General features: G+C 43.3%; 1 protein-coding gene across 1 annotated transcript; it reads right to left on the bottom strand.

Moving 5' to 3' along the window:
- Positions 1-5306: 5306 nt before the first annotated feature.
- EEF1A1 (eukaryotic translation elongation factor 1 alpha 1) lies at positions 5307-12626 on the bottom strand. The gene is made up of 8 exons (XM_004270111.3): positions 12477-12626; positions 11450-11627; positions 10986-11165; positions 10569-10865; positions 10341-10491; positions 9996-10252; positions 9676-9910; positions 5307-9588 (listed from the first exon to the last, which is right to left on the bottom strand). The coding sequence occupies exons 2-8, from the start codon at positions 11591-11593 to the stop codon at positions 9464-9466; spliced, it is 1389 nt and encodes a 462-aa protein (XP_004270159.2). The 5' UTR covers positions 11594-11627; positions 12477-12626; the 3' UTR covers positions 5307-9463.
- Positions 12627-17861: the final 5235 nt, after the last annotated feature.

Genomic DNA, 17861 nt, shown 5'->3' with positions numbered 1-17861 from the left:
ATCTCAATAGATGCAGAAAAAGCTTTTGACAAAATTCAACACCCATTTACGATTAAAACTCTCCAGAAAGTGGGCATAGAGAGTACCTACCTCAACATAATAAAGGCCATATATGACAAACCCACAGCAAACATTATTCTTTTTTTTTTTTTTTTTTTTTTTTTTTGCGGTATGCGGGCCTCCCACCGCTGTGGTCTCTCCCGTTGCGGAGCACAGGCTCCGGACGCGCAGGCTCAGCGGCCATGGCTCACGGGCCCAGCCACTCCGCGGCATGTGGGATCCTCCCGGACCGGGGCACGAACCGGTGTCCCCTGCATCGGCAGGCGGACCCTCAACCACTGCGCCACCAGGGAAGCCCCAAACATTATTCTTAATGGTGAAAAACTGAAAGCATTTCCTCTAAGATCAGAGCAAGACAAGGATGTCCACTCTCACCACTATTATTCAACATAGCTGAATATTCAACCTATTCAACATAGTTTCCTAACCACAGCAATCAGAGAAAAAAATAAAAGGAATACAAACTGGAAAAGAAGTAATGCTGTCTCTGTTTGCAGATGACATGATCCTCTACATAGAGAATCCTAAAGATGCCACCAGAAAACTACTAAAGCTCATCAAATTTGGTAAAGTTCAAGGATACAAAATTAACGCACAGAAATCTCTTGCATTCCTATACACTAATGATGAAAAATCTGAAAGAGAAATTAAGGAAACACTCCCATTTACCACTGCAACAAAAAGAATAAAATACCTAGGTATAAACCCACCTAGGGAGACAAAAGACCTGTATGCAGAAAACTAAGACACTGATGAAAGAAATTAAAGATGATACCAACAGATGGAGAGATATACCACGTTCTTGGATTGGAAGAATCAATATTGTGAAAATGACTGTACTACCCAAAGCAATGTACAGATTCAATGCAATCCCTATCAAATTACCAATGGCATTTTTTACAGAACTAGAACAAAAAAATCTTAAAATTTGTATGGAGACACAAATGACCTCGAATAGCCAAAGCAGTCTTGAGGGAACAAAACGGAGCTGGAGGAATCAGACTCCCTGACTCCAGGTTATACTACAAAGCTACAGTAATCAAGATAATATGGTAGTGGCACAAAAACAGAAACATAGATCAATGGAACAACATAGAAAGCCCAGAGATAAACCCACGCACCTATGGTCAACTAATCTACGACAAAGGAGGCAAGGACATACAATGGAGAAAAGACAGTCTCTTCAATAAGTGGTGCTGGGAAAACTGGACAGCTACATGTAAAAGAATGAAATTAGGGTGTTACACTCCCTAACACCATACACAAAAATCAACTCAAAATGGGTTCGAGACCTAAATGTAAGACCGGACACTATAAAACTCTTAGAGGAAAACATAGGAAGAACACTCTTTGACATAAATCACAGCAAGATCTTTTTTGATCCACCTCCTAGAGTAATGGAAATGTAAACAAACAAATGGGACCTAATGAAACTTAAAAGCTTTTGCACAGCAAAGGAAACCATAAACAAGACGAAAAGACAACCCTCAGAATCGGAGAAAATATTTGCAAACGAATCAACGGACAAAGGATTAATCTCCAAAATATATAAACAGCTCATGCAGCTCAATATTAAAGAAACAACCCAATCCAAAAATGGGCAGCAGACCTAAACAGACATTTCTCCAAAGAAGACATACAGATGGCCAAGAGGCACATGAAAAGCTGCTCAACATCACTAATTATTAGAGAAATGCAAATCAAAACTACAATGAGGTGTCACCTCACACCAGTTAGAATGGGCATCTTCAGAAAATCTACAAACAACAAATGCTGGAGAGGGTGTGGAGAAAAGGGAACCCTCTTGCACTGCTGGTGGGAATGTAAATTGATACAGCCACTATGGAGAACAGTATGGAGGTTCCTCAAAAAACTAAAAAGAGAGCTGTCATATGACCCAGCAATCCCACTACTGTGCATATATCTGGAGGAAACTATAATTCAAAAAGATATATGCACCCCTATGTTCATAACAGCACTACTTACAACAGTCAAGACATGGAAGCAACCTAAATGTCCTTCAGCAGATGACTGGAGAAAGAAGATAATGGTATATATACACAATGGACTACTACTCAGACATTAAAAAAAAACAAACCTATTTGCAGCAACATGGATGGACCTAGAGATTACCATATAAGTCAGTCAAACACAAGTATCATGATATCCCTCATATGTGGAATCTAAAAAAAAAATGATACCAATGAATCTGTGTACAAAACAGAAATAAGACCCACAGATAGAAAACAAGCGTATGGTTCACAGGGGTAGGAGGTAGGGGGATAAGTTAGGAGTTTGGTGTTAACATACACACACTTTTACATAAAAAATAGGGTATTTTCCAAACATGGTCACCATAACATCTCCCCTCCCACATGCTCTTACTACAACATGATGGTGACACTCCTCTTACCTAGAGTTGGGGGTCTATGGCATAAGCCAGTGACTACAGCAGAAGTGACGTTATATGAATTCCAAGGCCGAGTCCTATAAATGGTAATAAGGCTACTACCTGGTTCCCTTGGGATACTCACTCTTGGAACCTAGCCGCCATGCTACAAAGAAGCCCAGGCCACATGGAACGGTCAGGGGTAGGTGTTCCAGCTGACAGTTCCAGCTGAGGTCCCAGCCAGCATCGATTGCCAGACAAATGTGTGAGAAAGCCTTCTAGATAGCTCCAGGCCCTATCATGGTTGGACTGCAACTGAGAAATCCTGAAGAAGAACTGGTCTAGCTGAGCCCAGGGGACCCCCCCGAACCATGAGAGGATAATTCTTGGGGTGATTAAGAGGCATTTAGCATAGAAAACTGGGACACCTTCCATCCTGTCCCTGCTCACACACACCTGAAGCCAGCCAGGGCCTGGTACACAGGTGATGCTACTCCAAGTCACTTTTGTTCACAAGCCATATTCCCACACACACAACCGCACTCCCCCACCAGTATCAGCCTATTCAGGGGAATTGAGGCCTCCAACTGCACAGAGAGGTCTCTATCACGGCCAGGAAAGACTTCAACATTTTGTAGCAACAGCCTTGTATAGTGTGTTGATCAAAGACAAGACAGCAGAATCAACCCATGATGGACACTTGCCCACAGGACACAGGGCTCTCCTGATCCCTAACATTTTTAAAAGTTTTTTTTGAGATATAATTCATATACTATAACATTCACCTCTTTTAAAAAAAAATTTTTTTTTTGGCTGCATTGGGTCTTCGTCGCTGCACACGGGCTTTCTCTAGTTGCGGCAAGCGGGGGCTACTCTTTGTTGCGGTGTGCGGGCTTCTCATTATGGTGGCGTCTCTTGTTGTAGAGCACAGGCTCTAGGCACATGGGCTCAATAGTTGTGGCTCATGGGCTCAGTAGTTGTGGTGCACAGGCTTAGCTGCTCCGCAGCATGTGGGATCTCTGGCTTGAACCCGTGTCCCCTGCATTGGCAGGCAGATTCTTAACCACTGTGCCACTATGGAAGCCCAACATTCATTCACCTCTTTAAAGTATACAAGTCAATGTTTTTGAGTACATCCACAGTTGTGTAACCATCACTAAATTTTAGAACATTTTTAATCACTGCTTTCTCTATGGCTCTGTTTAGTCTAGACATTTCATATAAATGGGATCATACAAAAAAAGAAAAATAGATACCCAGGGACTCCCCTGGTAGTCCAGTGGTTAAGACTCCGCGCTTCCACCGCAGGGGGCGTGCAGGTTCAATCCCTCGTCAGGGAATTAAGATCCCGCATGCTGCGTGGTGAGGCCAAAAACAGAAAGAAACAAAAAAACAGATAACCAACAAGGACCTACTGTATAGCACAGGGAACTAACCTCAATATTTTTAACAACCTATAAGAAAAAAGAGTCTAAAAAAGAATAGATATAACTGAATCACTTTGCTGTACACCTGAAACTAACACAACAGTTGTAAATCAACTACAATTAAAAAAAAGAAACAGCTGTAGGAACTGCAAATGTTTAGCTCAGATGTGACTAAGTATTCATTGGTGTCCTCAAGTAAATTAGTGGTTCTTACAGAAAAGGGAATGACATTGTTTAATTATTCCAAAAGAATAGCCTAGGTATGATTTTTTTTGGCTGCTTCGGGTCTTATAGGTATGATTTTTAATTACCAGCAGTCAAGTTTAAGTAAATATCAAGAAAAAATGTCATCCAGCAATGGGATGATTTAGGAGCCTCTCCATCCCTCAGTCTGTCATCTGTAATAGGAGTATAGTATCTGCCCCTACAAAGAATGTTGTGAGGATTCAATGAGATGTCTCTGCCCTCCAGTATGACCACCACACACACTGATGAAGTAATCAAGCAAAAATTTCAATGAATATATTCAAAGTTGATCCGAGTAGTTTACATTAAAAGGCTTTTAGGTTTTCTTAGACTTTTCTGATTCTATGTAATTGTTACGAGGCCAAGGTAAGCCTCATATATGGAGATGTCTAAGAAGTAATGCAATGTTTTCACATCCTCTAATTCAGTAACTTCTACTTATCCTTCAGATCTCAGCTATTTCTGACAAATACCGTCTCTAGCCAACCTAAATTATGTCCCTTTCACTCTCCTCCCTCATAGTATCCTCTTTCCCTTCAGAGCATCACCAGAACTCAAAATTATCTACTTATTCAGTTAGTACCCAGCTCCCCCAGTATATTATATAAACTCAAAGGGCAAGAACTGTGTCCATTTTGTTCACAACACTAGGCACAAATGTCAGTGTAACACTCACTTAGTCAAATTAACTTTCTTCCTTGAAAAATTAGTATCAAAATAAAATTTAGGGGCTTCCCTGGTGGCACAATGGTTGAGAATCTGCCTGCCAATGCACGGGACACAGGTTCAAGCCCTGGTCTGGGAAGATCCCACATGCCGTGGAGCAACTAGGCCCGTGAGATACAATTAGTGAGCCTGCGCGTCTGGAGCCTGTGCTCCGCAACAAGAGAGGCCGCGACAGTGAGAGGCCCGCGCACCGCGATGAAGAGTGGCCCCTGCTTGCCACAACTAGAGAAAGCCCTCGCACAGAAACAAAGACCCAACACTGCCAAAAATTTTAAAAAATAAAATTAAATAGTAAAAAAATAAAATTTCACTTAATCTATTACTAAGTTCATCCACTTCGCAAAACAGTTCAGCAGTTTCTTAACAAAGGTAAGGTATATGCTTGCCAACAACTAAGCAATCCCACGCCTAAGGATTTAAACAAGTAAAATGAAAACCTATAGTCACACACAAACCTATATGTGCATATTTATAGCAGTTTATTCGTAATTAATCCAAAACTGGAAACAACCAACATCCCTCAGCTGTAAACAAATTTACAGTCATTAAAAAGGAACAGATTACTGATATATGCCAAACAGATTAATCTCAAATGCATCATGCTAAATGAAAGAAACCACTCAAAAGGCTACATACTGTATGAATCCAGGTATGTGACATGGCTGCAAAACAAAATTATAGGCACAGAATATATGTCAGTAGTTACCAAGGGTTAGAGGAAGAGAAGAGGGGCTGACTACAAAGGGGCACAGAGGAATTTCAGGGAAGGGGAGGGGTGATGGAAGTACTCTATATACCTTGATTGTGAACTGCATTTATCAAAACTTGCAGAACTACATACTTTAAAAGGGTGAATTTTAGTGTTGTTACCTCAATTAAAAAATGGGGAAAACTTCTAAATCTCTTGCTTACTAAGTTTCCTAATAACTCTTTGCTTACTTGTAATTATTGTGACATTAACAGTTTTCTAATACTCTTGCTTACTTGTAATTATTGTAACATTAATTTAACAGTATCTTTGTTGTCATGTTTTTCCCACGGAGACCACAAACTGAGCTCTAAATGCTTAAGAGATACACGGGCCTGCTGAGGGCTGTCCAAGGTAAATGATAATTTCACTACTTATTTCACTCATTTCTGATGACTGCAGGAGTACAGCATAACCTTCTATTTAGAAAAGAACAAAGCCATATGACCTTTTCAAGGTTTCCACTGGATCAGAGGTCAGTGATCTTTCAGGAGCCATGTAGCAATTTCCTAACAAAGTTTTCTTTTTTCTAAATCACTATCAACTGAGCAAGCAATGTCAAACTTCAATTGTAGTCTTAACTAGTCATGGAAGTTCCCAGAGGCTGGCAAATAACAGAGGACTCCGATGAAGTGAAAAAAGAACACAAGTCATGAAATGTAAAACCAGATTAGGAAAAGAAAATTTCAGGAAGGTTAAAAAAAAAAAAAAGGAAAATACATCTTATTCTTCCCTCTGTCTCATGAAAGTGCATGTTCTCCCCCAATCACAGGATTGAGCACTCATGCTGTTCACTCCCTTCAAGACACAGTTCCTAACTGTAATGTAACTTTAATTCTCTACTATACTTATTTCTGCAGCATTTCACAATGACAAGCATCATCTATCAATGAATAACATGAAAGTGCATCTTGACACACAAGAAATTAGTTGTCACCCGTTTTCTACAGTTGCCCATTTCAGGAACTGTGAATATACAGCCAGGAACAGCTTCTTCTTGAGCTCAGTGCTCAACTCAGCGGAAAAGTTAACTAAGGTAAATACATTTTAATAAAAAGAAAACCCATAGTCCTGTCCTGGTAATATTCAAGATTTTTACACCACATTCTGCAAATTACTGAAAATCAAGAACTCTTCACCACTTAGGCAGTTAGCCTTTGTTGGGCACATCAGACAGAACTCAAATAACCAGATGAATTGCTCTTGCTCTTGAAAAAGCTGCATCTTCAGAAACTACATCTAACATCAGACCTCAAAGTCACTCTCCTAATTTGGCAATTTATTATTGACACTTTCCAACAAGATTTGTAAGGCGTAGTCAATTTACACTTTTGTCTAAAAAAGAACATTTAAAACATATTCAAAAAACTAAGGTGATTTCAGTTGTTTTGAGGGCCACGGGAATATTTACACATCAGTCTCCAGTTAAAACATTTTGAAATTACCACACTGAAACAGATTAATTAGTTCAGAGTAAGTTGTGTCATCCAGATAGCTGAGCTCTTGATGCATCTGAGATTTGAGATAAATTATCAATAATTAACTGTAGGAAAATTATAAGCATAAAATTATTGAGTTCTGATCTAGCCAAAACTCACTTATTCTAGACTATTCTGGGAATAAAGGGTGAGTATTCACAATACTTTTTTGAAAATGAGATACACATTACTGGCAATCTGTTAAACTCCTGAACCAAAATGCCTTTCTCACTTTTCATATTCTGAAATCACACCAGAATTCCTGGCAACAAATTTCAACAAGATTCCATCTGAGAGTCCTTACACTCTTATTTCAACAGCTGGCCAATGTAGAATGTGGTTTAGGGACTTCTCTGGTGGTCCAGTGGTTGAGACTCATGCGCTCCCAGCGTAGGGGGCGCAACGTGCCACAACCAAAGGTCCTGCATGCAGCAACTGAAGATCCTGCATGCCCCAACTAAGACCCAGAGCAGCCAAATATTTAAAAAAATAAAATGTGGTTTAAGGTCAAGCACCAGTTTTATAAATCTGCTGGTTAATCAGCTCATATACATGGAAAGGCAATTAGTGGAAAAAATTCAAGTGAGCAAAACACTCCTTCATCCAGAACCTAGAAATCCCAAGTTTCAAACTGTAGTTACCAGTAGGTGGTGCTCAAAGAAATTACATATAGACTAGAATCCATGTAGTATGCAAACTGCCCTACTCTCCCATTCCTACTCTTCCATTTAATGAAAAGCAATTTTCTACAGTGAAACCTTCATTGTGGGGAAGTCAAATCCCTTGGTAAATCCTACAGCTGTGAGATATGCGTCTATCAGCTACCATTTATACTAGCCAGCAATGCTTAAAAATCCTATTCTTGCCTCTGATCTTCATAGTAAACACTATTACTTGTCAAAACATTAAGGGGCAAGCTGGGGACAAAATCTTTTAATCATTTAGAGCCCTTACCAAGGGCCTCATGTATAAGTGAGAAAGCATTTTACCCAGGAAAATTCAAAAAGAAAAAAATGCTCCAATTGCAGTTAATTCACCTGTGTACACCCTACAGGATGCTTTCTATTAGCCAAAAAAGCCTGTAGGATTATGTATCTGGTGATTTCACCAGTTCCAGCTACCTTAATTTCTTTCATATCCTAAAAGCAAAGATATCAAACACAGAATTAGACTGTTTCCTCAAATGCACAAGTGTTTAGATTCACCAAATATCAAAACCAGGTATTTACATCAGACAGTTGTTATACCCTAGATCAATTACTATTAACTGCGACCACCTAGTTTTTCCCCTTTGTGACCAGTCCCTTGCAATTTACAGGTTACCAAATTATTATAGTTAAGAGCTATTTTCACCCTGCCCAAATGTCAAATTTCAGCAACTTTCAAATTATAATCTTCCAATGTTCCTTTCCAGTAAGTACTTTTTAAAATGGAACTTCATAAAACATTTTCAAACGAGAATTTAAGCTTCGCCTACACTCAGTCCCAAACGGACCTTAGTATTTACGATATCTCTTTAAACTGTTTTAATCTCCCGGGTGGCAATGTTCTTCTCTTTACCCAACCTTGCTCATTAGATGAAAATTCCTATAGAAAGTGAATTTCTATTTAAGTGACAGGAAACACACTTAGCTTCCAACATCTTTTATTTTTTCCTAGAATCTGGATACAATAACTCTAGCAGGGCAGTGCTCAATACTACTTAGGCTTCCCATTTTAGGTTAATTACTTGAATATTGTAAATGTGAATGCACTTTCCCATAACTGGGAACTTAAGTTTGATGTAACTCATTTACTCAATACTTATGTTACCATACAAAATTTTATATGCAACATGAGCTTTCATATTATAGAATTTGACCTTCTTACAAACTAGCTTATGTAACAGTTACTTTGCTTATCCTGTGTTGTACCAACGCGTTTCTATGACTTACTTCAACAGGTGAATTCTCCTTACACAAGGGTAAGAAACCTGAAGCTCCAACCCATAAATATAAAATTCATTTTTTCAGCAGACTTAATACCAGAAATAGATTATGGACAAATCTTACCTAAGTAGTTAGTACTATAGGAAGTTACAGTGTTGACCAAAAGAAAACACAGGCTTCTCATTAAACTTTTTTAATGGGTCTCAAATTCTGTGACAGATTTTTGGTCAAGTTGTTTCCATTAAAAAGTACTGATTTTAAAAACTAATAACTTAAAACTGCCACACACAAAACAAATGGTCCACAACACATTCTCCTTTCCTTCTGAAGGTTTTACGATGCATTGTTATCATTAACCAGTCTTTTGCTATTAAACTTAAATGGCCAATTGAGACAAACAGTTCTGAGACCGTTCTTCCACCACTGATTAAGACCGGGGTGGCAGGTATTGGGGATAATATTCATTTAGCCCTCTGAGCTTTCTGGGCAGACTTGGTGACCTTGCCAGCTCCAGCTGCTTTCTTGTCCACTGCTTTGATGACACCCACAGCAACCGTCTGTCTCATGTCACGAACAGCAAAGCGGCCTATTAAAACAAATATTACCATTAGAAACACTTTTCCCCCCCAAACCTTTAGAAAAGTTTTTAATTACACCAAAAAAGCATCCTTACCCAGAGGAGGATAGTCAGAGAAGCTCTCAACACACATGGGTTTGCCAGGAACCATATCAACGATGGCTGCATCACCAGATTTCAAGAATTTGGGGCCATCTTCCAGCTTTTTCCCAGAACGACGATCAATCTTCTCCTTCAGCTCAGCAAACTTGCAGGCAATGTGAGCCGTGTGACAATCCAGCACAGGTGCATAGCCAGCACTGATTTGGCCTGGATGGTTCAAGATAATCACCTGGAGAGAAAACTTGCATTTAATGAGTCTCAAAGACACTTAAAGACTTACAGCAGTAAATAAAAACCTGTCACTTCAGTGTTACCTGAGCTGTGAAGCCAGCTGCTTCCATCGGTGGGTCATTTTTGCTGTCACCAGCTACATTGCCACGACGAACATCTTTGACAGACACGTTCTTGACATTGAAGCCCACATTGTCCCCAGGAAGGGCTTCACTCAAAGCTTCATGATGCATTTCAACAGACTTCACTTCAGTTGTCACATTGACTGGAGCAAAGGTGACCACCATGCCAGGTTTGAGAACACCAGTCTCCACTCGACCCACAGGGACAGTGCCAATACCTAAAATGTTTACAAATAATAATAAATACCTCGTATGAAGAGACGTCATAGCAACCCAAACAGGTTCTAATCGTAACGATCAACTTACCACCAATTTTGTAGACGTCCTGAAGGGGCAAACGCAAGGGTTTGTCAGTTGGGCGAGTTGGTGGCAGGATGCAATCCAGAGCTTCAAGCAGTGTGGTTCCACTGGCATTGCCATCTTTACGAGTGACTTTCCATCCCTTGAACCACGGCATCTAAAACACAAGACAGTCAGTGCTACCATCAAACGCGCCTTTCTGGGCCAATCCTAAAACTCTTGAAAATCACTTACGTTAGCACTTGGCTCCAGCATGTTGTCGCCATTCCAGCCAGAAATTGGCACAAATGCTACCGTGTCTGGGTTGTAGCCAATTTTCTTAATGTAGGTGCTGACTTCCTTTACAATTTCCTCGTATCTCTTCTGGCTGTATGGTGGCTCGGTGGAATCCATTTTGTTAACTCCAACAATTAGTTGTTTCACACCCAGAGTGTAGGCCAGAAGGGCATGCTCACGGGTCTGCCCATTCTTGGAAATACCTGCTTCAAATTCACCAACACCAGCAGCAACAATCAGGACAGCACAGTCAGCCTTTGAAAGAAAACAAGGCCACATCCTGTTAAACAAAAGCTCTTCAAATGGAGAAACTCATGGCTTTGCCAATGCAGAAGACAGGCCCAATTATTTTCAGGAGTTTTTAATCTTACAAACCTGGGATGTGCCTGTAATCATGTTTTTGATGAAGTCTCTGTGTCCTGGGGCATCAATGATGGTCACATAGTACTTGCTGGTCTCGAATTTCCATAGGGATATATCAATGGTGATACCACGCTCACGTTCAGCTTTCAGTTTGTCCAAGACCCAGGCATACTTAAAGGAGCCCTTCCCCATCTGAAAGGATTAAGGATGGTTACTTGGTAACTAAAACACGACCAAACTCCAGCATGAAATCCCTTCCCCCCACTTATTCCGAAGAAATGCTGCATTCCACTTAATATCGCTAAACTTGGGCGCATCCGCGTTTTTCTTGGAAGTTCGCGTTCCATGACTTGACCGCAAACTCCGCGACGTACCTTAACTAGTGCAAGTCAGATCTAGACCAGGGGCCAGTTTCTGGAAAATTACCACATAACGTACTTGCAGACAAGCTCCTTACACCATCCTGTTTCACCTACCTCGGCAGCCTCCTTCTCGAACTTTTCAATGGTTCTCTTGTCGATCCCACCACATTTGTAGATCAGATGGCCAGTAGTGGTGGACTTCCCCGAATCTACGTGTCCAATGACAACGATGTTGATGTGCGTCTTCTCCTTTCCCATTTTTGCTTAGGTTTAATGGTGGTTTTCACGACACCTAAATGGCGGGGGGGCGAACCCTTCAGATCACCGTCCCGGAGGCTCGGGGAAAAGCCACGATGCCAACTGCAAGCAGGATTATAACCGGCGCCCAGCTGACCCAACTCTGGTCAACCATCGAACGTGGCGGGAACACTCCCCCATCGCGAGGAAGGGCGCCCCTGGAGCCGCGAGGAACCGAGGTGCCAGGACAGCGCCCGTCCGCCGCGAGTTCACAGGAAGCAGCGCCGGGCAGGCATCGGCCCGATGCCTTTGTGTGGTGACTCACCCGCCGCTCCCTCCCGGGCCGCCGCGTCCTCCATTTTGAGGCCGTGCAGCGGGGCCGGGGAGCGGCCATCTTTCCGCGCACGCAACTGGTGCCGGGCGGGGCGGCGCTCGGCTCGCCCTGCCGCCGCGGCTCGCGGGCCCCGCCTCGCCCCAACGAGGCTGCGCCGGCATGTGCGCCGGCCAGGTGGGCCCGCTGCCCTCCGCGCCTCGCGGCGCCCCCCCCCCGAAACCGACGAGCGCCGAAAAGCCTGTCCTGTCAGACCCCGGCCGGCCTCGGCTGAACCGCCCAGAACGGAAAAAATCCGCGGCCACTTGAGTTAAATAGCGGGGGCGGACGAGGCGGGCGAGAAGGCGCGGCGGGATCCCCACACAGCGGCCACAACGTCCCTGCCAGGCCTCCACCGAAGCACGAGGCCAAGGGGTTTCGAAAAACCGCCAAGGCCTCGAACTCTACTCGCACCCAAAATTCGGCTTCAAGAACATGGGGAGGGGGCCCAAGGGCCCGGCGGGAGAAAAAGGCACGCAAAGGCCGCGGCCGCCCGCCGAGGCCAGGCCCACGGAAGCCACACCCGGAACTCACCTGTATCCTGGCGGCAAACCCGTTGCGAAAAAGAACGTTCACGGGGCCTACGGCACTTATATATGGTCCTCCCCCACCCTCGGGAAAAGGGCGGAGCCAGCACACGACACCACTTTCCCAGTTTACCCTGCGCCACCTCCACCAGGCACCCATTCGATCGCCGTCCCCTCCCCCCATTTCTCGGGGACCGTGGGCGATGTGCGCTCAGCCCACTGGCGAGCACACGGTGTCTCGCGCATGCTCCTCTTGACCCAGAGGATGACGAGAGTGTGTGGGAGGGGGGCGGGGACGAGCGCTCCCTCGGCTCCAGGTTCGTGGGAGTTTATCGACGGTCCCTGGGATTCCCCCGGGCAGAGGCGAGTCCTCCTTTTGTATGAATTACTCTCAGCACAGCTGGGGGGGGGGGTGGTGGAGCGGCGAGGAGGCACCCCGGCGGGCACGTCCAGAATCTACCCTGTACCGTTCCTGGTTTAACTGGAAAGGCGGACCGAGGTTGGAGTATTCCTTCACCCCGCAGTTCATCTCTAGTCCTCAGACTTGCCGTCTCACAGGTCCGGGGCCAGCCCCTCGAGCCGCTTCCTCTGCCGGGGCTGGCTTCTCCCCCGCCCCTGCCCTCCGCGCCCCTTTCGGCTGGAGAGGAGTTCAAGGCCCGTCTTTGGCCCGGGAATCCGCGAGTGGTTCAGTTCCGAGACCAAGAGCCCGCCGAGTATGCTCCTGGGCTGTTCTCTTGGCTTTCTCCGTACAAAGATTTTATTCGAAGTTCGTATCACACATTCATACCATATGGTACATCAGACGTCCAGTTTTTCAGTTTACAATAGACTTCACTGCTACAGTTTGCTTTACTTCTAACTCTAGTGTTATTATATTAACGAGACCCTGAGTGTGTTTCTACTCTCCTGGTATATTTTTTCCAGTGTACACTCATTTGATTGCAAGCATGAAAAACCTAAAAAGAATTTCTCAAATTCAGTCTTTCCACGTGATCTCATGTAGAGACAAAGATCCACAAGCATCAGCAAGCTTATCCAGCCAGTTTACTATCCCCAACACTTGCTGTGAATCACTGCTTCTCAAAAATGGCCTACCCCATTCAAATAAATAGCTTCATTTTCCATCATCCTATTGATTATAACTGCATTTTAGGCATAAATCTAGGGTGAGACTGGATAAGGCCTTTTCGCTTTGGCAATCAGGGCAGACAGACTCAGAAATACTCCTGAGGGAAGAAGAACCTTTATTTTTAATGAGCTTAATTACTAGATAATTATGTCTCTTCTTCCACGTGTAGAACATCACGGCAACTTTTTGAGCCAATCTGTTAACAAATATTTGAGAACTTACTATGTGTCCAGGGCTAAGTGAAGAACTGTGGCTTGTGCAAAAGAAATACCACCTTTTGGACAGGAACCCACAATCAAACTAGAAGAGGAAAACTAATATATAAAAGAGTGGGAAGCAGTTAAATGCAAATTTGTATGGTGCTTACTTTCTATTTTATTGTAGAATATACTTCTTCCAGTCCTAGCTTTCAGTCACTTCTCACAGCCCAAATGCCCTTTTTTCTTTTTAAAAGAAATTCTTTTGTTATAGCCTTCCTATATCTTGTTTTACCATCCTTTGTAGATACAAACGTCTAAAATTAAGTTTTTCTTTCTTCATTAGGAGTTTGTAGCCTTGTTTTTTTTTTTTTTTGTAGCCTTGTTTTGAGATAGTTTTCATGAAAGAAACTAGGCTATATAAAGTTTCCATAGAAATACATATAACTAATCTTTTTCTAGCAACAAAAGCCTTTTCTTTTTAAATTAATTTATTTTTGGCTGTGTTGGGTCTTCGTTGCTGCACGCGGCTTTCTCTAGTTGCGGCGAGCGAGGGCTACTCTTCGTTGCGGTGCGCAGGCTTCTCACTGCGGTGGCTTCTCTTGTTGCGGAGCACGGGCTTCAGTAGTTGTGGCTCACGGGCTCTAGAGCGCAGGCTCAGTAGTTGTGGTGCATGGGCTTAGTTGCTTCACGGCATGTGGAATCTTCCCAGACCGGGGCTCGAACCCGTGTCTCCCGCACTGGCAGCCAGATTCTCAACCACTGCGCCACCAGGGAAGTCCAAGCCTTTTCTATAAGGTCTATATTTCTAGCTTGTCTCCTTTCACAAATTCTTTTTTCACAGTGCATTTTCCTAGTGCCCTTACCCAGTCGTACACATGTGGAATGAAATTATCTTGATATGCAAGTCCATGTTTGTAATAAGATAAAGATGTAAGAAGTACCAGTGAAAATCAATCACTAGCAATAGAACAATGCAAATTACCTCATCTCTTATTAACTTTGAAATATTAATTAGTGGCTAATCTCTTGGAACTAGATTGCCACAATCAGCCAAATCTGTATATCACAGTAATATGAACTGCATAGGGTGCCACACTAGTTTTATTATTTTCCATGCTTCTTTACCATGCTTTCTTTCCATACACCTCAAATGGTTTAGGTTTGTACATTATTGGAGATAATACTAACAGGACTGACAACATTTTGAAAACTGAACCAGTTATTTAGTGACAGGAGGGAAAGAAGCAAAACCCAAAGAAACCAAGAGTTGACTATTTCAAAGTTCGACATGAAATCCAGAATTGTAGTTAACACCTACCCTAAGAAAGAAAAAGTCAAAATGAAAACGGATGTTGGTAAGAGGAAAGCATCCCATGTTTAGAAGAAAGTGAGAGAAGTGATCTCTGTAAAATACATACAATTCATTGAACGTTGTCCCCAAGGCCCTCTGCCTGCAGATAAGCGTATACACTTAAAATACCTTATGGAGAATCCTTTTTCCAAACAGCACCTACGGAAGAGCAAAATTCTACATCACTCCTTGATTCGTACGTAAGTAACCTCCTGAGCACCACTGACGGGGTGCTCTTACTCATGTTGCGATAACGGCCGAGACTCCTGGGGACTGGAGGGATCTCGAGCCATACAGTGCGTTAGGGTCAGCCGGTGGCCACAAGCCTTTTCCCCGAGCAATGTTCACATTTATGCTCTCGGTGGGACGGGAGCGCGGCGGGAACGCGCGTCGCAGGGAAGCCCGGCGCGGCTCGGAGCGCACTCGCGTGGCGAGGAAAGACGGCAGCGGAGGAGCCTGCACTGCGGGCAGAGCCCGCGCCGTCCTTCCCCCGCGCCCGCGCCCGTGCCGTCCTTCCTCCGCGCGCGCTCGGACACCTGTGGGCCTGCCGGGCTGGCGGCGGCGGCGGCGGCGGCTGGCTCAGCTCACTGGGGGCCGAAGTCGCCCCGCCCCCGGCCACGCCCCGTCCTTGAGGTCACTCTCTTTGGTCCTCCGACTGCGGAAGGAAGCGCCCGAGAGGAGGCCGAAAACCCCACGTGGCTTGGGGTGGGGGATGGTTTTCGTCACCGTGGCGTGGCCTCTAAAAGGTTCCCCAGACCCTATGTTTGGAACGTAATCCTAGAGCATTTTTTTCCCATGACGTTACAGCAGTTACAGTGTGCTTTTTACTAACTTAGACGTTAAACCGGTAACAGTAACATTGTTGAGACTTGTAAATGTGTTTTGGGATCGTAATCTAAGGTCGTATTTTGTTTAAGATTTTCCTTAAAGTTGCTTGTGCCATTTAGAGTAGCAAACTGTTAAAACACATTGTAGTAAACATCTTCGCGACCCCTTTTAGGGGAAGAAAAAAAAAGATCTTGGTAATAACCAAATAAATTTACTTAGTAAAAGGGTGAACAGTGCTTTGGTATCTGTACAGTAATTGTGATTCACCGAGCATCTTTCAGCATTGGCTGATCTCTCTGCTTTGGGCCTAATTTAGAGCTGCTTTAAGTAATTAACATTTTGCTGTGGCTTGCCACATTTTCATCTTGCCTCTGCCAATTGAAGATGATTTTTAAAAGGGTATTTTAGAACATGATTTTGCCAGGGAATTATTTGGATTGAGAATCCAAGTAAAATGGTACTTAAGTGTGCCAGTGTTCTAATATTTGCAATAGTTAATGTAATCCCGGCACCCACATTTTACAGATGGAGAGCCCGTAGGCAACTGATAGTTTGTGTAATAAGCAAATGCAGACATAAATTCTTTTTTAAAGTTTCACTCTTTTTCCCACAAAAGTGGTGAAATACACCTTGCTTTTTTTCACTGAACACATATTGGAGATCTTTTCTGTGAGAACACTGGGGCCCGGCAGAGCAGCGTTGAAACCCACATGGTCCGACAGGAGAGCTAGTCCAAACTTTTACCAGCAGGTCTAGGCAGCCCAGTCTAATGAAAATAGCAGTGGTAATTAGGTCGAGGGACTCAGTCCTCGATCTGCTGCTTACAGATCTGTGATAGGCAGCATTCTTGGCTTTTCAAGGCATCTGTTACAGTGGTCTGCTCATTACTCTTACTTAGTACCTACCTCACAACTCTGTTCACCTAATATGAAATGACGTGAAACGGTATCGCCACAGGCATTCAATTATCGCATTTCTACAGGCTTTTTGGAGAACACCTTCCCTCAGTTGGTATGCCTTGTGACGCTAACTTGATTCAGTAGAGAAAAACTCATTGGTATCTTTTTATTTGTAAAAATTTTGAAATAGGTACATAGTAAAAAATTGTACAGAAGTTATATAGTGAAATGTTACTCTTTTTTTTTTTTTGCGGTGCACGGGCCTCTCACTGCTGTGGCCTCTCCCGTTGAGGAGCACAGGCTCCGGATGCGCAGGCTCAGTGGCCATGGCTCACGGGCTCAGCCGCTCCGCGGCATGTGGGATCTTCCCGGACCGGGGCACGAACCCGTGTCCCCTGAATCGGCAGGCGGACTCTCAACCACTGCGCCACCAGGGAAGCCCTGTTACTCTCTTTTTAGCGCTTTAGAGAAAGTGTAAAAAATATTCCAGGAAAATTAAGGAAACTAAGGATATTTCTGCTACTGCTCTCATGATTCCAAATACAATGCCTACCAGGATATATGCTTTCTCATTTGGTATGAAAGAAAGGATAAATAATCTTCCCTCACTACTTTTTGTGAATCCACATTTTATAGGCAATATTCGTTTTTAGTATTTCTATGTCTTCATAGATAACATGGAAAGAACACTGGATTAAGAGAAGAGCTGGAGCCTGTTCCCAGCAATTTTATTTATTAGCTGTGTAATCTTGGAAAGAATCACCCTTGAGCTCATTATCCTACTGTAAAATATCTAATAACACCTATTTTACAGAACTGATCATACGATTAAATGAGATAATGTACCTGAAGATGCAGACCATTTCTACAAACGTTAGTGCTCTTTATACTTAGAAAATAATTGTTAGCTCTTTCAAAAAGCAAGAAAAATCTGTTCAAAACATAGAGAAATTTACTCTACCAATTGTCATTATTCATCCTAATA

The sequence above is a fragment of the Orcinus orca genome, chromosome 12 (assembly GCF_937001465.1).
Source record: "Orcinus orca chromosome 12, mOrcOrc1.1, whole genome shotgun sequence".
NCBI lineage: Eukaryota > Metazoa > Chordata > Mammalia > Artiodactyla > Delphinidae > Orcinus > Orcinus orca.
The sequence above is the reverse complement of the archived record's forward strand: the minus strand, read 5'-3'. Positions and strand labels throughout refer to the sequence as shown.

Excerpts from the sequence above, each read along its gene's own strand:
- EEF1A1 (XM_004270111.3), bottom strand. The coding sequence starts at position 11,593 with ATGGGAAAGGAGAAGACGCACATCAACATCGTTGTCATTGGACACGTA. Across the intron at positions 11,166-11,449 it reads TCGAGAAGGAGGCTGCCGAG|ATGGGGAAGGGCTCCTTTAA; the intron begins GTAGGTGAAACA and ends TAATCCTTTCAG. Across the intron at positions 10,492-10,568 it reads TGCTGGAGCCAAGTGCTAAC|ATGCCGTGGTTCAAGGGATG; the intron begins GTAAGTGATTTT and ends CTTGTGTTTTAG.